At 42.8% G+C, this 24781-nt stretch overlaps 1 protein-coding gene across 2 annotated transcripts in view; it reads right to left on the minus strand.

The window, feature by feature from the left end:
* The window catches only part of wtip (WT1 interacting protein), a 38695-nt gene extending 14400 nt beyond the window's left edge, over nt 1-24295 (minus strand). The window contains exons 1-2 of one of the 2 annotated variants that reach the window (XM_017465751.3): nt 22729-24292; nt 10157-10258 (exon numbers count right to left, since the gene is read on the minus strand). In XM_017465751.3, coding sequence (XP_017321240.1) covers nt 10157-10258; nt 22729-23635 — 1009 coding nt within the window. In that variant the 5' untranslated portion in view covers nt 23636-24292. Of the gene's footprint in view, nt 1-10156; nt 10259-22728 lie in introns of both variants that reach the window. The other variant, XM_017465754.3, reaches the window with a different exon arrangement.
* Between the last annotated feature and the right edge of the window lie 486 nt (nt 24296-24781).

The raw sequence follows: 24781 nt of genomic DNA on the forward strand, positions 1-24781 counted from the left end.
CAGACACCAGCTCTGAGTTTACTAACAGAGGCTGTGATTAATTCCCATAAATGAGGGCTCTAATGGGCGCAGGCTTACAGAGTGGGTGTTGTTTGAAAGCCTCTGTTTGCTGCCAGCTGCAGAGAATCCGGATTGGGGCTTTGGACACAACAAAACACCGCACACACACACACACACACACATTGCAGCGGAGACAGGATTCGACAGATAGCGTGTGAAAACTTTTCTACATATGCTGATTAATAAAAGGTGATGAAAAGATAGGAAGGTGAAACGTACAGACACACGAAATACGTGACGAGGTGCAGTACAGCGAGCTGGGAGTCACTGTAACACGCTGACAGGTCGGGTTAATACGTGAAGAAGCGAAAGAGCAAGCGAAGGAGACACACATGGAGCAAAAATGGAGAGAGACACAAGAAAGATGCAAAGTAAGTGAGCGAGTGAGTGAGTAAATGGGGACATTCCTTTGGTCTGAGGTCACTGGCTGGTCCCATTCACCCCCTTCTCTCCTCCACCCCACAGAGAGACAGCGAGAGAGAGGTGGGGGGGAGGGGGATGGTGAAGCCTGATTCTTCTACAACTCCCTGCAGTCTTTTCAAAAATCCTACGTCCATAGTATCCTCTCAACTCCACTTCGTTCCTACTTTTTCTCTACTCTTCCATAAACTTTCTCTGAAGTCCTCTGATATACACAGTTACAAAAAAACTCTTGATCTTAGACATGTGCCATATGCGACATGTCGCAATATTCGACACACAATAATATTGCGACGACAGACACTTCGTCACAAATCATCACTTTCGCTGTAGTACATTTGGGTGAAGGCTTCCTTGGTAGCCATCATTCGTTTATCCATTTTCAGTAAGGGCTTCGTCCTGGTCAGTATCACGGTGGATTTGGAGCCAAACCCCAGAGCACTGGGCGAATACAACCTGGATTGGACGCCAATCCATCTCAGAGCACCATACACACACATATTCAGACCTAGGGACCAATCCAGCATGTTTTGGGAGGTGGGAGGAAACTGGAGAACATGCAAAACACAGATGGTAAGCCAAGCTCAGGATCGAACCGGGAACTCTGGCACTGTGAGGTAACAATATTTATTCTCCTGATATACATCTAGCCGTCATTTAAATGGTCCATATTTTTGACAAATGAGCAAACAATCCTTTAATGATATCTTAAAAAGATGAAATATTATGGAAATGTTGTCCACTCAGACTTATATTAAGGCCTTTCTGCTTGGACGTACAGAATGTTTTATATTTTGCACTTTTAAAAGTAACATCACCTGCCATTAGTCTACATCTCTACAAATAGTGCTTGAGAAAAAGTGTTTAACGGCTAGCGCTTTTCAGCATCGCATTCGCTGAGATTTTTAACATGCTAGTTAATGAGACATATCCTGAGGAGAAAAAAAAAACAGTATAGCCTGAAGTTAAAGACTTACAGTGTCTATATAATGTCTTTGTAGTAATTTCCAGAGATTTCATACGAAGTTGTAAGAAAAGATAGAGCCAGTAGCCTTGTCTCTCACCTTAACCTTTAAATTAAGGTGAAGTTGCAAGTTTGAAAAATCTGCCAGGTTTGAGGCACTCTTCTAATTTATAATAGGATATTTAGTGCTATATTTTATAGTATCCTGCCTAATATAAACATCCACCCATTTATCCATTTTCTGTAGCGCTTATCCTGCACAAGGTCGTGGGGAGCCTGGAGCCTGTCCCAGGCGACTCGGGGCACACGGCGTGGGACACCCTGGACGGGGTGCCAACCCATCACAAGGCACAATCGCACACGCTCTCACACACTACTGACAATTTAGAGCTGCCAATCAGCCTACAAAGCATATCTCTTGCACCCATTAGGTTTGAGTTAACATTACTGAGTTAACGTTACTGAGGTTTGAATTAAACCCATTTAATTTGGCCAAACAGCTAATAACGCTAGATAATAAATATAACATATAAAGACAATAATTTGAATAAGGGTGGGATGTGATTTCTACCACTGTGACAAATCACAGATTTCCTTGGTTATGCTTCACTGACCCCTGTTCAAACAATGGACAGGATTTTTGCCAAGTTGATGGAAGGAAAAAAGGTCAATATTCCCAAACTGGTGCTTGAAATGTAGCTCAATATCTTTAATTTGCTGCCTTGGGAATTAAGCTGCATCCATTTTACTGAAAGAGTGAAGAAGCAGTTTTGTTATAAACAGGAAATAGTATTTAGGAGGAGGCTGGTTTATGGTGGAGGTAATCTGGACTTGTGAGTGTGTGTTTGTGTGTTTACTTGTGGGCCTCCTGGTGAGCTGTAAGTTTCTGGGAACCACACACACCCACAGTGTGGCCGGAAATACAGATCATGTGTTGACTACACACCACCATCATTAAACCCCACGTCACACACTTCAGACTTCAAACCCAGTACAGCTGCCACGGGTACACCAGTCATCTGGTCCTGCTTTAACAGAGGGTTATTGTGTGTATGAGTGTGTATATATATATATATATATATATATATATATATATATATATATATATATATATATATATATATATATATATATATATGTGTGTGTGTGTGTGCGCGTGTAGCCTGCACTGCCAAAACATATGTTAGTTTACTGAGCTGTGAGACTGGAGTTAATCTGTGGATGGCTGTAGCACCCTTGTGGCACATTATCTATTGGTTCTCGGCTCTGAGGGGGCAACACAGCCACAGCGTGAACACTATAACACAAATCCCTCTACAAAATCACTTCTGTCTCCTCTGGAGCTGTAACACTTCAGGCAAAATGTACGTTCTGGCTTGTGCTTAGACGTCAAAGACACACTCTGAGTTTTCTCTCTCCCCTCACTTGCTCCCTCTTTTTCTGCACCATATCAAAAGTATGAAACACACCAAGCTAAGCATCACACAGCCATGCATTCGCCGGAAGAATTCTTTAGGATGCTGTATCCCCCCCTGAGTTATTTTGAAGACAGCACGAGAACATTCACACGGACAGAGACAGAAACATGTCGATAATGCATTCTGATGCTGGCAGAATGAGAAAGCAACCCCAAAGATTTGTATCCATGAAACCTATGCATTTTGTATATGACTGGAGAGGAATTTCAATGAAACATTCATTCTGAGGCAAGGTGTCTCCTCAGAAATGATGCAAAGAGCATCTTGCCCCAAAAATGTTATTTAATTTAGTAGCATATGCAACTACAGTACTAAAACTTTACGTTCCTATATAGACATTTAACAGGCTGGCTAGCACTAGATTCATCAACTAACAACTGTCAGCACTGGAAACATTTGCAGCATACTAGCTGATTAAAAGGTTGTTGTTGGTTTGTACATGCTAGCTGATGAAAACATTTTTAGCATTGTACCTGAAGAAGACATTTTAGTATACTAGCTGAAGTAAACAATTTAGTGTAGAAGGTGAAGAAAACATTTTTGCTGTGTAAGGCGCAGAAAACATTTTAGTATACTAGCTAAAGATTTTTTTACTACATGCTAGATGACAAAAAAAAACAAAACATTTCTAGTATGTTAACTGAAGAAAACCTTTTAGCATGCTAGCTGAGGAATTTTTCTTTTTTCCATGCTAGCAGATTTTTAGCATACTATTTTGAGAAAACTTTCAGCATACAAGGTGAACAAAATATTTTAGTACTCTAGCTGAAGAAAACGTTTTAGTATTCTAGCTGAAGAAAACAATTTAGTGTAGGTGAAGAAAACATTTTTAGTGTAGAAGGTGAGGAAAACATTTTAGCATGCTAGCTGAAGAAAACCTTTTAGCATACTACTTGAAGAAGACTTTTTTAGCATGGTAACTGAAAAAAAGATTTTAGCAAAAAACAAACAAACAGAAAGCTAAAGAAAAACATCCTGAGGTATTAAAAAAAAAAAAAACAGTTAAAAAAAAAGAAGAAAAAAAAAACATAACCCTTACATAATCCTTAATGGCATTATTTTAACACAATCCTACATAACTATTGTAGTAGTCATCTAGAGAACAGGAGCAATTATATTTTATACAAGGACAGAGTGGCGTTTGAAAGTTTGTGAACCCTTTAGAATTTTCTAGATTTCTGCATAAATATGATCTAAAACATCACCAGATCTTCACACAAGTTCTAAAAGTAGATAAAGAGAACCCAATTAAACAAATGAGACCAAACTATTATACTTGGTCATTTATTTATTTAGGGGAAATGATCCAATATTACATATCTGTGGGTGGCAAAAGTATGTGAACATCTAGGATAAACGGTTTAATTTAAGGTGTTTTCAATCAATGGGATGATCAGGTGTGAGCGAGCGCCCTGTTTTATTTAAAGAACAGCGATCTGTCAGAGTCTGATCTTCTCAACACATGTCTGTGGACGTGCATCAGGGCACGAACAAAGGAGGTGCTGTGGACCTCAGAAAAAGAGTTGTTGATGATTATCAGGAAGGAAAAGGTTACAAAAACCATCTCTAAAGAGTTTGGACTCCACCAATCCACAGTCAAGACAGATTGTGTACAAATGGAGGAAACTCAAGTCCATTGTTCCCCTCCCCAGGAGTGGAGACCAACAAAGATCACTCCAAGAGCAAGACGTGTAATAGACCACAAGGTCACAAAGGAACACAGGGTAACTTCTAAGCAACTAAAGGTCTCTCTCACATTGGCTAAGGTTAATGCTGAAGAGAAAGTGCAGCAAGACAATGTTCTTAAGCACACAACTTGTTCTACCAAAGAATGGTTAAAGAAGAATAAAGTTACAGTTCATGTGAGGAAACCCACCAACATCCCAGAGTTGAAGCTGTTCTGTACTGAGGAACGGGCTAAAATTCCTCCAAGCAGATGTTCAGGACTGATCAAGAGTTACCCCAAACGTTTATCTGCAGTTATTTCTGCACAAGGCAGTCACACCAGATACTGAAAGCAAAGTTTCACATACTTTTGCCACTCACAGATATGTAACATTGGATCATTTTCCTCAATAAATAAATGGCCACGTATAATATTTTTGTCTCATTTGTTTAACTGGGTTCTTTTTTTAATCTACTTTTAGGACTTGTGTGAAAATCTGATGATGGTTTAGCTCATATTTATGCAGAAATGTAGAACATTCATTCAAGCACCACTGTAAATAGGATCACTCTGTATGAACCTCATCTTAACCTTAACCAGTTGATTCGAGCAAATTTCTGTTGAGACCAAATTAACGACAGAAAGTCGTTGATCTTAAATGATAAACTCGCAGACCTTCACCAATTCACCAATATTCTTCACTATTAGCCTTGGTTTGTCTTGCGTTAGCTGTATGGCAGAATTGGCTGGAAATTTTAGGTTTAAAAATCACTAGTTGCTTCTATAGATCAGAAGTCAGCAAGTGGCGGACCACAGTCCAGATTCGACTCGGAAAAGTATGAGTATCAATACGGATATTGTAAAAAAAATGCTGCATGGGAGCCGATCGATGCATGAAAAAACAAAAAACAAAACATGGTCGTAGTTCAGCAACTGCAATTCTTTTAAAACATGAACTAATTTGGCTTCTGTAGCAGATCCTCTGTTGGGGTTTATCCAATCACATGCATTTCTGCACATTATTAACCTAAAGGCACTTCATTGCAAAAGGAGAGTTTTCACACTTTGACTTTCATATACATATATATTTTATTTTCCCTTTCTGCTCTGATTAGGGAACTAAAGACATGACTTCTTAAAAAAATGGCAGAAAAAAACAGAATATTTAACGACAAATGAGAAGTATGCGTTTATTCTCTGCTTCAAGCTCGACAGCACCATGTGTCATCTGTTCAGAGTTACAGAGCCATGAAATAATCACTAATGATTAAGCACTAAGAGGATAATGCTGTCCTGTCACCATGTAGTCATGCTTGCTATGCTTCTTATCCAGATCATTGTATGTAAGGAATTTGATGTAGATGGGCCTTAGTGTAAAATGTCAGTATGTCACTTGTAGTTTGGTTTATTTTGGTCAAACGATACAGTACATAGTGCAGGATTTGAGGTGTAACCCCTGTGTTTCAGGTCTTGCTATTGTATTTGAGCAATAAGCAGTGTTGCTTGTTTTTTTTTTCTTCTTTTTCTGGAGCCCAGCATAGTTTCTAGCTTACACTTTACCCAGTTATTTTCTTTTGCATGTTTAGCATCCTCCGTATTTGACCGTTGCCTGTTTGGGACTGGCGCTAATGGAATTTTCTTTGATTAGCATGCCTGCCTGTGTTGTGACCCCTGCTATGACCGATACAGCATGGAAAAGCCTGTATAAAAAGAGAGATGCGTTTGCAAACCCAAGGCCTACACCCCTCCACCTTCCCAAAATCATTCACTCCCTTTTCTCCTTAATGTCTCATTTATCTCCAGCTCATTTATTTCTACATCAACAGATATGAACATCAAACCGGGGCCATTAGAAAGGAATCTCGGCCCATGTGAGCGATTGCGTAAGCTCACCTGGTTCAGCTCGGTCTCTGAGTAACGCAGCTCTTATCAGCTGTTAAATAAAAGCCCGATTTCTGCTTCTGCTTATTCAGAAAAAAACATCCACAGAGCTGCCTTGTATTTTCCCAATGCTATGAAAGAAAACATGCTCGCTGTAATTCTGCCCTTCCTGTGCTGTGTGCACCCCCATTCTCCTCACACACACACAGAGCGGAGAGAACAAGCGAGTCCTTATTACCTGCAGATGGGCACAGTGCATGATGGGATGCGGAGGTGATGACTCACTGGATGTGTTTTATTTGTGAGGGGGAATTCTAGCCTTCGGTTGTGAGCGTGTGTAGGCCTGCTAGTCCATACACTTAACCAGCCTCACTCTCACTCCCACACACATACACACACACACACGTTTCAGGTCAATGTACTACCAAACACAAGCAGGCGGATGTGCGTGAAATGCCAAGCACATTTAATCTCCTGTCACCCACAGGAAGCTCTAATCTGAATGCTGTGTCATCTCTGGTGGAGTAATATACTCAATAACAACTCGAGAGGAGAGGGGGAAAACGGACAAAAAGAAAGTAAAAGAAAAAAAAAATGAATGAGATGATACAAAAGGAGAAGTGAGACAGCACGAAAAGAGAAGGGAAGAACCAGACAAACGAAAAGAAATCGGAAAAAGAGACCGGGAAAAAAGAAAGGAGAAAAAGACGAACAGATTAGGCGAAACGAACGAGAGTCGAAAATGCACAACAGGAGAAGAGAAGAGAAAACCAGCGACGAATAAAGGAAAAGTGGAGACAAAAAGGAAAAAGAAAAAGCAGAGACAATAATAAAAAGAAAAGAGACAGGTGTGAGGAAATAGGAAAAGAGAAAAAGAAGATACGAGACACAAAAGACGAGAAGAAAAGACGAGAAGAGAAGTGAAGAGAAGAATCCGACAAATAAAAGGGAAAGGGAAAAATAGACAAAAATGCAAAGAGGGGGAAGAAAGAAAAAGAAGAATGGATGAGACGAAAGGAAAGAGACGAGTCGAAAATGCACAAGAGAAGAGAAGATGGAAAAGTAAATAAAAGAAAATAAGAGTTAAAAAGAGAAAAGAGGCAAAAAGAAAGGAGGAGAAACAAAAAGACAAGAGAAAAGAATAAAAAAAGAAAAGAGAATTGAGAAAATATGACAAGAAAAAAAAGAAGACACTAGACAAAGAAAGGACAAAAAAGAAAAGTCACGAGAACAAATAGTTTCCTCTTAGCCTGTGTGTGTGTGTGTGTGTGTGTGTGTGTGTGTGTGTGTGTGTTACTTTAGAAGTGCTTTTATTGTTTGTGCCTGGCTCTTGGTGTGTGTGCGTGGTAATATGTAAATGTGTACATGCCAGACGTGTGTGTGTGTGTGTGTGTGTGTGTGTGTGTGTCTGTGTGTGCAAGGCCAGTTCCGGAGGGTGGGAGGGAATTCCTGGCTGTTTGATGAGAAAAGGTTGCAGCTGTGGGACAGAGCCAAGAGCCCAGAGCAATTACATAGAGCCGAGCTCCTGTACAAAATGACCGTGAGGGCGCACACGCGCACGCACACACACACACACACACACACACACACACACTCTCTCTCTCTCACTTTCCCAATTATACAAACAAGAGTCACCCTCTGTAATGCACATACACACAAGCATAAATTCAAAGTCTAACACACACACACACACACACACACACTGCATGTTTCTGCTACGCATTTAAAAAGGAACTTGGGGTTCTGGGCTTCAGTGACACAGAAAAAGACACACAACAATGGCATCAAGTCCCAAAATGGAGGAAATGCTTAGATTTATTTTATTCCGTTTATCTGAACTGCTGCTTGGTTAACAAACTAAATTTACTCAATCCCATGTAGACACATTTAAAGTGTTCCAAGGATGCAACACAGTAGGAATTAGAGATGCTTCAGTGACACGCGATGTGCGTGAGGTGCCAGTACGGCTAATAAGAAAATCAGAATTTCACCACAAAAAACTCCAAATGCATGCGAGTGGACAGGGTTCATAATTATCCCGCGACGGATGTGTGCCATCGACAATAAGAGAGCGTCGAGACAAGAGTCGGTAGTGAGCGCTGGGTAATAATAAGCGGCTCCTGCATTTTTATACAGACCAAAAGAGACGACAGCTCTGCCATCGTGGTTTCTACTGGCTCGAAAGACCGAGTCTTGTGAATACACAGGTCTGAAAACGATCTCGAGAAAGTCAGCGTGAGGTGAAAGTAATCGCTCCCAGAAGCTAATGAGTCCTTCACGTCCAGGCATTCTTATTCCTTCAGCGTACTTTTCAGCTGGGTCGAATATCATGCGTGTTTGGTTTCAGGAGTCTTCCAGATCACTGTAGGAAGGGGTCAAAAATTATTGCTAAATCAATGCTAAACCAAATCCCTTCTGTGATTCATTATATTTCACGAAAGATTATTTAACACCCATGAAGACTGGGGCCACGCCTTTTAGCCCCTTTAATCAGTCCGTACAGGATTTCAGAGTTTTAGTTGTGATTGCTTAGGCCAAAAATGCTAGGTTTTTAAAAATCTATATTTTTTTTGCAGAAAACTTCTTCAACTGGTAAAATCGCAATTGCCGCAAAATCGTTTGGTCTTTTCGGTGATGTTTGTTGCTAAATAAGACCTTTTAGCCGTACTCATGCTCAGTGCGCGTGAATCGAAGAGGACTTTGGGTGAACGCGTCGTGATGACATCATGAGCTCCAGCGAATATTGCGGAGTTTGTTCGATTTTGCGTTCATTTCTACGATCACGAAATCCTGGAGGGACCGATATTCATCTAACAAATGAATAAAACTAAAAAAAAATTTAAATGATAATGGATTCTACAGTCAACACACTTCCTTTATATGAAGTAGACAATGCGGGGTTTTGAAATAATAATCAAAGCTACCCATAAAAGGTCACACGCTACACAAACAGCCCACCTAGTACACCCTTCAAGTGACGCGCTTGCGGCGGATTACTCCTGCTGTAATCTCAAAGAATGTCCTGTGCTCATCCCAGGATCACAATCTTTCCATACACTCTATACCGATTGACTTAAACAGTTGTAGTAAAGGTAATGATTCATAATCACACCGTCCGATGTCCCTCAGAAAAAGTTTCTGCCTTATGTCGTCTCAGGAAGTTTTCCCCGTGCCACTCGATCTAAATCTACATCTGGATTGCTTTAAAGCTGCTTTTTGGCTGTGTCTTATTATTTTAAAAATTCTTTTAAAAGTCTTAAACTGCACCATGATGGCCTCAGCAGTTCTCCATGTCCCTGGAGCTTTAGGTGCCGACGTTGCGCATTCCTGCTCCGAACAATGCGTCCAGAGAAATGCGTAAGTGATCTACTCAGCCTTAATGCAGGAGGAATCGTATCTCTATTCAGAAGAGACCTAAATTGTGGGAAGAGCTTTCCAGTTTTCCAAGCGAAACAGGACACCGTGTCAGTGTGAGGTGACACGGCGGTGTGCGTGTCCATACACACTCTCAGAATCGTTCACAAATACGCATGACAAACCGGTACAATCTCGGCATGTAGCAGCCCAATGACGTGAAAACGCAACAGGACAGGACGAAATACAAATTCGCAAACGCACCAATCAGGAAAGCCCACCTGCGATAAAGCGGGCAGGTGTGTGTGTACAGGTATGTGTGTGTGTACTCACCACATGAACAGCAGGTGAAACAGTTAGTATGGTAGAGTTTCCCCATCGCCTGGCACGCCTGACTTGCTCCATACACCCCTTTACCGCATTTTACACAAATACCTGAAACAACACACACACACACACACACACACACACACGTCAGAACCAACAAGTCAATCCATAGAAAGTGGCATGCATAAAAAATATGCCAGTGAACTGGACCAGAAAATACATGAAAATTGATCCAGTGCAGAGATTTTAGATACGAATGCACTGAAACCTTTCAGTTAAAAAAGGGCAGAAAGTATGCTTTCAACACAAGAAAACTGAATTTCGACTTCAGACACTAATCTCTGTTTTGGTGCCTTGGTAATGCCAGCGACGTGCTGGTAGTAAAGTGTATACACACTTGCCAATGCTATTTCCAGTCATCTAATAAATGAGGAGGAACTCTTAAACCTGAAACAGATGGGCAAGGATTTGAAATTGCTGTAAAAATCTGACAGAAATGGTGTAAATAAATGTGTGGAGTGTGGTTCCAGTAACACACACACACACACACACACACACACACACACACACACACACACAGGTTGCTCCTATAACCGCTACTGCAAATTTCTCCATAACAAATCAGGGTAAGATGCTTGATGATGAAAGTATCCCAAGTGTCTTTCTGCTCCCTACATTAGGGCTGGAACTAACGATTATTTTCATTGATCGGATTAAAAAATAAATAATTTTCAATACCACTTTTTTATTATTTAAAATAAAATCCACAAATTGAGTGTTACAAATATAAACTTCAGACTGAAACTTTCTCATTATGCCTGCTAAAAAGTCATTTGGCTCTTTTTATGGCACTTATACAGGCACCATGTTGAGCTTTAGGCACTGTCACATTCAAATTTCAAGCAGTGGCCTGTCTCTACTTGTATACTGTCTCTGGTGTCATGCTGATATCAGTGCATCCTACCTGTTTGGCAGTTTGCAAAATAATCTCAAGCTGGTAAATGATTCTGAACTGATTCATTCCTCAAGATGGTAAATGATTCTGATTCATATATTCATCTCTAGCTGGTAAATGACTCTGATTCATCTCTAGCTGGTAAATGACTATGAACTGATTCATTCCTCAAGCTGGTAAATGACTCTGAACTGAATCATTCCTCAAGCTGGCAAATGACTCTGAACTGATTCATTCCACAATCTGGTAAATGACTATGAACTGAATCATTCCTCAATCTGGTAAATGATTCTGAACTGATTCATTCCTCAAACTGGTAAATGATTCTGAACTGATTCATTCCTTAATCTGGTAAATGATTCTGAACTGATTCATTCCTCAAAGTGGTAAATGATTCTGAACTGATTCATTCCTCAAGCTTGATCCTGTCTTTGCACCAGGTCACACTTATTTCGATAAGTTCGGTTTTCCCAAAATATAAACAAATTAGTAATGAATGCAAGAGCAACCTTCACAAATGTAAAGCTTTTACTGAAGGTGAATTAATGAAAAAACGAATAAATGAATGTAGTAAACAAGTCGCATACTGCCACATTAGCACCACGCTGTGTCCAGTATGCTCTCTAATGCTCCCTGGCCCTGATGCACACCTCTACTTTAAGGGTCACTTACAGCTTTAAAGGCTAACGCGCATAACGTGCTTCTGAAATATTTACTTGGAATCCGTCTCATTGACAAATTTCAGTCTACACCTAGCGAATCGCCCAGCTCACACTCCTCAACACACAACACAAAACATTACCATAACAATGTTGTGGTGTTTCACCCCTACGTGTCGATACATTGTAAACGTGATGCAAAACTATCATCTACAACAGAGTTCTGATAATGTGAGCTGTGTTTGTAGAGCAAAGGGGGTTTTCATACGCATTACAGCAACATGGGAACTGAAATATTCTGTTCACTGTCCCATATCACATTTTGGCCCGACTACAACTAATCATAATCCCCATCGACATCATTATACATACGCGCTGTTGCTCTATTCCCAAACATAGCACTCAAGAGTTCAAGCTGCTGTGAGCCAGGAAGCTTCTTACACTTTCACCTGCATGCTGCAACCGGAATTCAAAGTAACACCTGAATCAGCTGGTTAATGAGTCGATGAGCTTGATAATGTGTGTTGGAACAGGAAAAATATTAAACTGTGTGATTTTGCACATCAACAGACTAAAATGCTGTAAAAGTATAGTTATTATATATATATATATATATATATATATATATATATATATATATATATATATATATATATATTTGATCTGTTGTGCTCACAGTAATTGTAATAATACTCTGAGCGCTAGTACACATGCTAATCAGCAGGGCGTGAAGTTTTAGCGGTCATTGTCCACTTTTAGTTGAAGAGCAATCGCTTGGCATTATGGGAGAATGAATCAGCACAAGGCGCTCTGATGACTGCAGAGCTTTCGGGCACAACGTGGCCGGTCTCCGCTGGGGGGTCGCATTCCACAGCGAGGGCAGGGTCAATGCCTGGGGTCACTCTGAGGTCACCACGCCTCCAAGACACAGCGTCGCACCAGGGGGGGTCGAATCACACGCCACACACACACACACAGATACTCCCGCACATACAACACGGGTGAATGAACAAATAAACAGGAGTCCTGTGAGTCATATGATATGAATCTTCAGAGCTTCAGTGTTCCAGCTCGAGCTGGTAAATGACTCCAGACTGAACTGATTCATTCCTCAAGCGTCTGAAGCGCTGTAAACCAAACCGCTGGGCTGATATTCACACAGTTCATTACAGCAGCGCTTCCTGTTACTGTTCCTCAAACAAGAACAGCAGCAACTCAGCAAGTCCTACTTAAACGTTTTTTTCCCCCCTCCCCTTTTTAACTCACACTCATGCATGAAAGACGGTATTATAACATGGCTCAACAGAAATCACTCAATTATTGTCGGTATGTCTAATCACAAATACTTGTACAGCACAGTAAAATCTAACTACTCGAATCTGTAATCATTCGGTTGTGTTTTCTGTCTCTTTCTTTTTGTAACAGTAGGTGGAGCAGTGTCATTGGTGACACAGGTGCTGTGCTAATAAAAGTAAAGTGAGAAGCAAGTACTATATGACAGAGATATAGACTCTCTACTCTGTCTACTCTACTCCCTGCCCTTATGACATAACCGAAAGTGAGACCTGACCAAACCAACGCTCGACATCCCTGCTGTGACGCAGCTTTAAGTCGTTTTCACACTTGTGGGGACTTGGTGAAATTAATTAGTTGTTTTCAGACCCAGGAGCAGTCCAGAGACCCGATCCCATGTCCTCTTAAAAACAGCGGTCTGGGTTTCACATCAACCAAACGCAGGTGAGGTCTGCATCGCGTGCGGAAGTTATCTGCGCTTAGAACTGCATGTCGGTTCAACTTGTCACATTACTTCCTGTTCCTACTGTAATTATACTGGGCAAAAGGTTGTTATGGTTATTGATACATAAAACCATTGGACTAGAGCATCTTTGCGGTTGAACTGAGGACGTCATGGGGAAAGAAAAAAAAAAAAAAAAAAAAAAAAGGTTTTTTTTAAAAAAAAAAACCTCCTCCTACCAAACAAACCCAGAATCGAGCGTTCAGACCAAGTGTGAAAGATTCTTGCAGTAGTGTTAAAGTACTAAGTCACATGCTGTATTCTGGAAACACAGTACATTGCATTGGAATAGGTGGTGAAACAGGTTTGTTCAATTCGTTGGTCACTGAAGTGAATATCCAACACAAACTGAAGTGAGAATACAAGTACATCAGTTAAAACTTCGCAGATATTTTAAGAAGCGTTCAGTGTTTTGGGCGAAAGGAGAGTCCAAGTTCTCGTTCTCTCTATCTCTCTCAGAATTAAAGATTCAGATTCCGAATCACATTGCCCTAAATCGTACAGCATAAATGACTCACCTTATGAACCCAGACACGAACATAAGCAGGTATGCAGAAACACACTCAGACGTATGTATACTCAAGACAAAGCCAGCTTGTTTATGGAAGCAAAAACAGACTGCCTCAATTTTCCTCCAAACACACACTCGTTAATAAGGCGAGATATTTTCTGCCGTCCCATCATAACCCTGTGGTCACGGCTGACCAGTACACCTTAAAACTTTTAAGGAGTCGAGAATTTGGAAAACTGCCAGCAAATCCCTTTCAATTTCAACAACAGTCACGAGTCCTGACCATCTCACTCTGGCAGTAAGCTCACCCAGGCCTGTCTGAGTGGCTAGACAACTTCCTGCTACACATCCAATCAAGCCGTTCCAGCTTTGTTTTTCACCCTGATCGGTGCAGCCTCACCTGGTACACCCTGGTACACACTTCCTCTTTACGACTCTGATGAGGAACAGCTGGAGAACTGCCACGGTGTGCATTGTTCCCTGCATGAGCAAAACCTGTGCCGCTTCCTGCTGCACCGCTATTCATTCCAGCGTCTCACTGAGAAACAGGATCCCGCTGCGCTAATAATATATTAGCCTGGGGGAACGGGTTATTGTAAATGAAACGTAAAAACAATCCGAATGATCAAAGCTACATTGCTGAAATGGTTCTGAATTAGGGCTGGGCGATATGCACAAAATATCACATCACGATACTTTTCTACAATACAGATTATGTATCAAGGTACATAGGTTTGCTAATAACGTACCAAATAAACAGGAATACCGCATTACATTTTTACACAACCTGTAAAAATGTGAGTTAATCGATACTTTTATTTATTGTTGTACATACACCACACGGGTTTTGTTTTTTTCGAAAACGTATCACGTATCGTATTGAACTTTGTGTCTTGCCCGCTTGTTTTCTACTGGTTCACAGGTTAAAGTTCACCTAGATCAAGTCTAGAAGCAAATGTGCGGCTTTTACCTCCTTTGTCGTTTAAAAGGAGGAAATCACAGTGTTCGTAACCATCGGGTGTTTCCCGTATCGTCGTAGCAAGGGCTCAAAAATCCCTAGATGTTAGCATCTCTGCTTCTGCAAATCGCTCTGGATAAGAACATCTGTCAGAGATGTAAGGATGCCACTGATGTATTTTTTACAGTATTTTTTTTATAACCATAAAAAATACATCAGGCCTGGACGATACATCAAAGCTGATATCGATCCAGCACTTCTGGCCAAAATCATAATGACGTCAATATCCCACGATGCACTGCAGGAGCTAGAAAATGGTGCCCTTGTCTCAAATTTCCAGTTCCAACAGGACTATACAATAAAGCCAGATTCTAGATCTCCATAATATCTGTACTGAAACAGAGTGCTGTATTTATACAGAGCCCAACATGAAGAAACACTGAGGCAGATGACTGTAGTTCCCATGGCGATAAAAGCGCAAGCGTTCACATCCTGCAACTGTCTTTTCAAACGAGCTTGGAAACAAATAAGCAAGCTTTTAGTTACTCTTATCCTTCAGGCAAGAAAGTACCACCTGGCTTTATTTACCCACAAGAGAGCGCCTGGGGCTACGTGTGGGTGTAGCAGTGCTGACACAGCCTGACAGAGACACAGCAATGCCCCTGTGCATGTGAGTGTGTGTGCGCGCGCGTGCGTGCGTGTGTGTATGTGTGCGTGTTCATTATCATTTGGAGCAGACAATCAGACTTTACCCCCACCGGTTGCATCTGGAGGCCGAGCCGGTGTCACGTGCCAAACGTCTGGCATCGCCCCCTGACCAGGTAGAGAGAGAAAAAAAATGCTGGAAGAGTGAGAAAGTATAGAATATAGAGTGTTAGAAACCGAGAGAGAGAGCAAAAATGAAGGAGACAGAGGAACCAGGGATAGGGAAAGCACCAGGGGAGAGAAAGCCATAAGTAAAAGAAAGAAAAGAAGTGAGATAGTAAGAACACTGGAAAGTGAGAAACGGGAAAGGGAGAGATTAGAGAGCATGAAAAAGAGAGCGCTAGATAGAAAGAATATGAGGGAGAAAGGGAGAGAGAGAGAGACGCAGATACACAAAAAGCATTACAGAGCGATGGAGGGTGGAGGGGGATTATGCTACCGTGAGCCACGGAGCCAAACACCCTGCATGACTATCAATTTTTCGGGACAAGGTTGTCACGGTAACCGAGAAGTTTTCCTTTTACAAAAGGAATAGAGTTTGTGTGCATGGTCACTTGGCTAACTCATGAACACATTACCAGAGAACACACACACACACACACACACACACACACACACACACACACACACACACACACACACACACACACACACACACACACACACCTTTCCTCTCCTTAACTCGCCACTAAACCCAGAGAAGAGCACTCACGCAAACAAGGAGAAGTTTTCACTAAAGTCAAGGTTTCATAACACTGCTGAGTAAAAATAAATAAATAAATAAGTAAGTAAATAAATAAATAAATAATTCGATGAACAAGTGAACGACTCCACTATTCTCCAGTCGTCCACTGTGTTTGGAGTGTGCGCAATAACCACAGGCAAAAAGCACTGGAAACGTCTAGCAAAACTCACTTATAAGGGAAATCTAAGGGCAGTCGTTGGGGCACTTGCACTCTAAGACCTGGTTTACGCTCGACGTGTGTGTATGTGGACGGAGCACCAACGTGAGCGCCACTGTTCGCATACTACTCGCCTGCGTACCTTTTATACATCTGGAGAATTAAAAGGGCCATCCGCTAGAGGGCAGGTCCGAGAAAAACTCCTGTCTCTGTTAGGTTTCCACGACGACAGGTCAGATCTATTCTGGGACCTGTCTCAATTTGGGATGAGCAGACGAGCTCCGTCAGTTTCTCTTGAAAAAAACTTTCGGCCATCCGTGTGATTGTTGTGTCTTAAATCGGAGCTGCGTCTCAAATACGAAAACCTCACATTTAACGATCCCTCCAGGATCTCCTGATCGCAGAGATGAACGCAAAAGCAAGGAAACGCCGAAGTATTCGGAGGAGCGTGAAGTTTTTCCCAAGCAGATTTGGGCCGTGTTGCATCACGTGACGTCATCGCAACGCGCGTTCGGCCATAGCTCTCTGGTTCACGTGCGTCGAACGCGAGTACAGCCAAAAGGTCAGATTTACCACCAAACATCACTGCGAAAGACCGTGCAAAACTATTTCGTGCGACTGCAATTTCGCCGATTCAAGTCGTTTTCCGCAGAAAAGCACAAAAACTCAGCAAAATCCTGATTTAAAAGCATTAGCGAATCTAATCTATCATGTAAAACATTTTCTTTCCTTAGGTTTGAAAGCTACATGAGTTTATTTGTTTGTTTATTTATTTATTTCTAATTCAAGGGCGTACTCTTTCTCCCCTGTCAATCACTAGTGACACTAGCCAATCGAGGGCGTCTGTGAGCTCATGTATGTGGAAGAGGGTGGAGAGCGCTTTCCCCCGAAAGTGTTACGCAGCTCTTCGAAAAGTTGCAGTTCACGTGTCTCGGAGGAAGCACGTGTCAGCCTTCGCCCTTCCTGCTTGGTAGCTGTACGATGGGCGAGAGCCGGCTGGTGATCGGCCAAGACCAGAAGACAAAGCTGCCTGCAATTTTTTTCAAACACAGCGAAAAGTATGTCATCCCTCAGACTTACAGGACAAACAGCGAAGATCCTTCCTCCTGAAAAAGTAGTCCCTGAATTATTCACGTTTGAAGTTTCTTTTACAACTTTTTTTGACTAAGGAATTCATCACAACACACTACAAAAAAAAAAAAAAAAACAGCAAAAAAAAAAAAAAAGGGGTTTCAACTTGATTTTTTGTTAGAAGTTTCTTTTTATTTTGTGTGTCGCTACAGGGAAAAGTGCCGACATTCCTGTGGTAGCGGTGCGATTGAAAAACGCCGGAGAATCGCTTTAAGAGAACAATGCAAGTGCACAAAGGGTTTAGTCATATATAATGTACTGATAAAGAAGCGCTCTTACATAACTGCTCTGTATGAACTCATGAGCCGCAGCATCGCCAGATCAGCTGGGAACAGCGAGCCTTTATTTAGCCTTTTACTGCAGCGAGGATGTGTGTGTGTGTGTGTGTGTGTGAGTAAGTAAGTATATAATTATGTCAATGACAGAGAAACCATGTGTGTGTCAGAAAGAGTTAGGATTCCCTTTGGAAAGAAAATACCCATTTGTACGGTTCCAGTAAGAGATTGATTGGGAACACACACACACACACACACACACACACACACACACACATACGTTCAGCTGATGCTGGAACACACGTGTAAATTCTGAACGTATAAACGTAGCATCTCTGACAGACCATTTTTAAGATTGTCCTGAAACTGGCTCACCGGTACACAGTCTTATGCTTTCAGAAACACAGAGTGAGATCCTGTCCATCCGTGCTGTGATTGGTCAGCGGCCAGGCTGCTGTGACCTGCCTGGAGTGAGCGTAACCAATCAGAAGTCAGCTGGACACACGTGCAAAAGAGCCAGAGTGTTTAGTGAATGCTTGAGTTTGTCACTGCTAGTGGCCATGAACACACACACACACACACACACACACACACACACACACACATCAAATACGCATGCTGGAGATAAGAAACAAAGCCAATGCATGCTGTTACCGGGCAAACAGTGATGCAAGGAGCAAACCACACACACACACACACACACACACACACACACACACACACACACACAATCAGGACACAGAATCAGGACACACAGAAAGGCTCCAGTTTACTGACTGAAAAAAATGTTCAAACAAGTTAAAGGCACAGTTGTAGCTCACTAGTTTGTGACCACAAAGTTCCATAAAAAGTCCAAATCCTAGAACTGATCTTTAGCAAGAAGTGATAGTTCAGCCAAAAAAAAAAAAACAACCAAACACCCCAAACCAACACATTTTACCCAAAATGTAATCAATTTACTCTCCTGATCATGATTTGTGTCTGAAGTTTGCTTTGCTTTCGCACTCGAGCTATGATGCTAACGTAGCTAACTGGTAGCTCATGTCTAGCACACCATATGCTGATATATTCACACAATCTCAATCTCAAACTGACTTATGTGGTTTCTGACACTGTGTAACTCTCTACTCAGACTAGCAAGAAACAAAGGGAAACATGACCATTCGATTTCTACGTACGTGAAAGTAACACGGGACATCTGAACTGGCTCGAACGAGTCCTCGGCCAATCCTGTGGCTCGTGTGGTCCGACGTTTCCTCAGCTCCCGACGCACAGCTTTAGTTCCTACCTAGAGTTAGTTGCCATTTACTGTTTGACACTCAAAAATGGACGAAAAGCTTAATATGACGGGGTGCGTCTCAATCCTCCTAGGCGGTGAATCGGTATATAATGTACATGAGTTGGGGCACTGGTACGGACCCTGGATCACTACACATTGGGACAGTGATGACTCAATTTTCGACGGCACGACTATGTACTCACGTTGGAAAACGTCACCACTGGCATGACCAGTGACCATGACCACAGGCAGGACCGTTATCTTTCTACCATTATACATCATATAAATTTATTAGCTTCATCACACGCGTTTCCCTCATGGTACTTCAAGCAGACTAGCACGTGGATTTATAAAGATCGTTAAGAACTTAAAAATGGTTCGATTCAAACAAACCGTATATAGAACGTCAAAGAATTTAAAAATTGCCAAGGTAAGTTCATCATCATTTGAGAATCGTTTGAGAGCTAAAACGATAACAAGCTGCATACGTTTGTAAATGAAGTTGACTGAGAGTTCGTCCGCCATTTTTAATTTTTTTTCCCCTCGAGCTGAGATGATTCAGAAAACATGACATCATATACAGTAACCATTTGCTCCCTGGTTTTTGCTATGAATTGTGGGATTAGTTTTTTATGGAGCGAACGGTTCAGCGTGCTGGAAGGATTTTACGATTGAGACAGCCCTTAAAATGGCCGACTCCCTGATCGGTGCCCTGACTACTGAACTAGGGAGCTGACTGAGATGCACCCATGGTGTACAGAGACATTATGAAGAAAAAGAAAGCCTGGAAGGAGGTCGCAGAGATCGTCGGTGCCTCTGATGAGTGTACGTACCTAATATAGTTAGTTTGCTTTGCTAATATGCTAAGGAAGCTAGTAAAAAACCAAGCACACGCTCATTAGTGCTTTATTTACTTTGTGTTTAACTAGCTAGCTTTATACATTCATGAATCATCTCATCAGTGCTTCAAAAAAACAACACCACAAGAAACAAACAAGCAACACGGACAAACGACCTCCGACTTGCTAGCGTGAACCTAGGCTAACCGTAAGCTATAATTATGGTGCTAAAAGAACGCTAAAAACATGTGGAGTCATCTTGAAGTTAGGATATGTTTTTTTCCTCAGGACTTACGTGTAGTTTTGGTGTCAATCCACAAGAAACATAAGATTCAAACGAGGTCCAAAATGCTGAGATGGAATTGTAGGAAAAAATCAGAAAGTACATACAGACTTACGTGAAAATGTTTACGTACTGTATAAATACCATTACCGAGAGTAACATCTTTTGAGACGAGCGTGTGATGATTTAGATATGCTGACTGCGCTAAACTGGTAGCTCTAAGCTATCAACAGTGCTAAGAAGAAATTGCTAGCAGGCAGAGAGAAGAAAAGTGAATTTTACTGCAAACCCCCCCCCCCCCCCCCCAAAAAAAAAAACGTTGATGTCCATGGATCAGACAGACGTGCGCAAAGCAACGGTATATAAAGAGTGATGCAGTAGTCTGGTGTGATTCTACTTAATAATAAATATTAATAATAAGTACTTAATAATAAGCAGCTGCCCCATTTCCATTTTATCCAACCCAAGACATCATGGTCACGCCCACTCGTTTTCTGTTGGCTCACAACACAGAAGCTCGTGAATTCATACGACGATAAAGTTGCGAAAGTTACAGCTACCTGACGCAAATGCGCACCACCTTTCACAGCCTGTGTCCTTTCCCCTTCAGTGAATCAGCCTTTCTGCTGAGGGAATTTTATTCACATTTGATCTGAGTCTGTTGTTTCACCCGAAGAAAACAGAAAAAGTGTAGGTTTCAAGTAACAACGCTGTAAAAACGGGACAGAAATCCATCTATCCATCCATCTATTTTCCATACCGCTTATCCTACACAGGGTCCCGTGGAAGCTTGAAGCCTAGAACAGGGGACTCGGGGTACAATGCAAGGGACACCCTGGACGGGTTGCCGACTCATCTCAATGCACAATCTCGCACACACTCACATTCACACACTGCACGATTTGGAAATGCCAGTCAGCCTACAACTCATGTCTTTGCACTGGGGGAGGAAACCTCAGAAGAACGAGGAGAACACGCAAACTCCACAGGGCGGAGGCGGGAATCGGACCCCCAACCCCGGAGCTGCGAGGCAATTCTAAGGCTAAACACTAAGCCACCGTACCCCTGCGTCAAAAATCATAAATCAAGTGTAAAAATAAATTTGAGGTAAGTATGTAAACTAAATAATTTTTTAAAATATATTTTATGATGAACTTTCTTTCAATTCCATTCAGTCTCTCACAACATTGAATCACATTCGGCATCATAAGTGAGTAAAGTCAGTCGTGGCGGAATGGTGTCTGAAGACGATCCCATGATTCACACGGCAGCCCAGACGCTCCTGTTCACCGGCGAAACGATAAAATAATAGACGTTACCTGTGCACCGCGCTCAGCTTGGTTTCCCAGGCTGAGATTAAGCACGGCCTTTTACAATGCGGACTCACCGCACACAATGCACCTCAGTCACAATCCCTGGACTGCATGTGGGAAACGACCCCACCTGCTTTTAAGACACTTCTACACACCACACATGACTCACACACACCCTTTAAGATGCACAACACAGGGCTTTGTTTCAGCACCCAGACTATAAACAGTAATGCTGCTCACCGAGCAACTCCCTTATAAATACAACACACAAACCTAATAATCAAGACAAATCCGCCAAAACAGCTCGGCTTGTGTACCGTACAACAATCTCTCAACTCCCAGACTAACAAGCTCCATTTATGTGAAACTGATTCAATCATTACACTCTCAGGAAAAAGTACTGTACCATTCTTTGTTGCGGGGTGGTACTCTCATGTGTACACCTTTTGTTCGTGTAGCTTTTACCTGAGAAGGTGCATATAGTCTACCAGCTTAAATCTTTTTTAAAGCTGCGCTGCATCAGCATTTCAAGGTGAAGGAAGCATTTAAAAAAAGGTACAAAAGTTTAAGGGTACTTCCCTTCCCTTTACAAGGAACGGTACAGTTTAGTACCCCCCCATTGAACACATTGTAGCGTGTTCAGTATAACAATCTAAATATATAAAATATATAAAATATTAAAAATATAAATATATAGAAATAAAAATCCCTACATGTTAAACTGGAACTAAAGTATTAATATACAAACTAGGATCTGACCTCCAGAGAAGCAGGTACCATATCAACAAGTTGAGGTGACGCCTTCTTTCTTTAAAGTACTTAAAGTGCATTTTATTCCACAAATCCTAAAAATGCTCCACATGCACGAGCTCATTTTGTGTACTTTATATTATTAGTAAATGTTGCAAAGTGCATTATAATGTTGATAACAGCTCTGCATGCTTGTTTTGGGGTTTTTTTGGTCCTACTTTACCGAAATATTCCTTCTTCATGTGCATTTCCAGCTCTCTCTCCAGCTCGAGCGTGAGGGCCTCGAGCCGCCTCTCTGCCTGGCTCGCGCCACTCTCTCGCGCAGGGGTCACCTGGTAGGGCAGCTTCAATCTCGGACCCGGGGCGCGAGCTCTCGCCGAGGCACCGTGGTGTATCTCTTCCGGCACAGTGAACGGATGAAGGTGCGCGCGGTGAAGCACGCTGGCTTCACCGGTGTCCTGTAGCAGCGCGTCTTCCAGTAGAGACGCGCGAGGCGAGGAGGCAACAAGCAGCTCCGGGCACGCGCCCATTGAGCCACGCGAGCTCCGCGAGCTCCTGGAGCTGTGGCTCGAGATGCTGGACCTGGGGCTGAGGGTTAGTCCTGCACTGTTCGGACCACAGATGCTGGAACGAGGGCTCGCGTGCCGCTGGTCGTAGCCCATGCTGACGCCGCTCGTGCGGTTGCTGCTCGGTCTGCTCGTGCACTCGTAGACGTAGCCGGGGCTCGAAGGCTTGCTGGCGTCGCTGGACGTGCTCGCGTAGCTCGAGCGAGGGCTGAGAGCGCCGCTGCCGTCGCAGTGCGCGAGACTCGTCCGAGGGCTTCCACACTTCTCCTGTTGCCCGGGCGCCGCGAGGCTCGAGCGGGGGCTCGCGTGAACGCATGATCTCCGATGCCGGTCGCCACCGCCGCCGCCGTAGCACGGCAAAGCAACTTCGGATCTCGCGCTACAGTACGCGTCGTCCACGTAAAAGGCGTCTCTGTGCGCGCGCTTACTCTTGTGCTCAGGTAGCCCGAAGTCCGCGTCTGGCTCGAGCTCCGCTCTCATGTCCCGGTAAGGCTCGCACAGCGACAGGTTCTCCATCAGCTCGCTCGCTCTGCGTGCCGGATCCTCTTCGTAGTAGCGATCCATCGGTGTTGCTGGTGCACGTACAAAAAAAAATAAAGCTCGTGCATTTCACTCTGCACCGAAACGCTCGCTTTGTCGGTTCATCATCTTCCTCAGGTTTCTGTCGTGATTTCCTCCTGGTGCATAATTCCTAAAAAAAATCAACAACGAGGCCTCCTTTAAGGAAAAAAACACAAAACAAACAACTGTCGTTTAAACAAAGTTTCCGCACGAGGTGCTCGGTGAAGTTGAAGGGTCCTTTTGCAGTCAATGGCGGAGGAATTTCCTCTCTCTCTCTCTCTCTCTCTCTCTCTCTCTCTCTCTCTCTCTCTCTCGCTCGCTCGCTCTCTCTCTCACACACGCTCTCTCTCTCCTTTCCAAAACAAAACGTCGTCTTTTTCGAAACGAATCCGAGCCGCGTTTAATTTCTCGCGCGAAAAGTTTTGGGGCAAATCGAGTAAAGAAACAAAAAATAAATAAATAATAATAACAGTAAGGCAGGAAGAGAGAAAAAGAGAAGCCCTACGTGACAAAAATGAGGAATTTAAAAAAAGAGAGAGAGAAAGAAACAGGGGGAAATAAGAGAGAAAAGAAACAGAGCAGCGCGCGGGACTCGTTTGTGTGCGGCAGGAATGCGGGGAGGGAGGGCGGGAGGCGCGCGAGGCCGGGCAGGGGTGCGCTCCGCCGCTCTGGAATGCGCTTTAATGCGCGCGCGGAACAATGACGGCGAGCGAGCTCAGCAAAGGGCGCGCGGGGAGGAGGGGGGGCTGGAGATGGAAGAGGGGTGGGGGGTGGAATCCTGGCCTGCCAAAGATTAAAGCAGTGGTTAAGGGTTGGAGTCAAATTCATGCATTTATCGCAAAAGCGGGTTACTTCTTTTCTTTTCTTCTCGTCAGGTGGTTGTGCTTAAGGCAAACTCAGCTAAACAAATGATAGAATAATTACAGGGTGCTAATTTGCATCATGCAAAATCCACCCCAGAATCATATGAGAACTTTACAGACTGTTCTATGTACTGCACAGGTTCCCATGGCTAGAATAAAACCCTCGGTTCCTGCACATGTTAATGCTTCTCCTGCTCTAACACCCCAACTTCAACTCGGGTCTTAAAGCGCCCGGGTTTCAGAGGTGTATCCGTCCCTCAGTGTTACAGACACTGATACAAGAGCA

The sequence above is a fragment of the Ictalurus punctatus genome, chromosome 4 (genome assembly GCF_001660625.3).
Source record: "Ictalurus punctatus breed USDA103 chromosome 4, Coco_2.0, whole genome shotgun sequence".
Taxonomy (NCBI): Eukaryota; Metazoa; Chordata; class Actinopteri; order Siluriformes; family Ictaluridae; genus Ictalurus; species Ictalurus punctatus.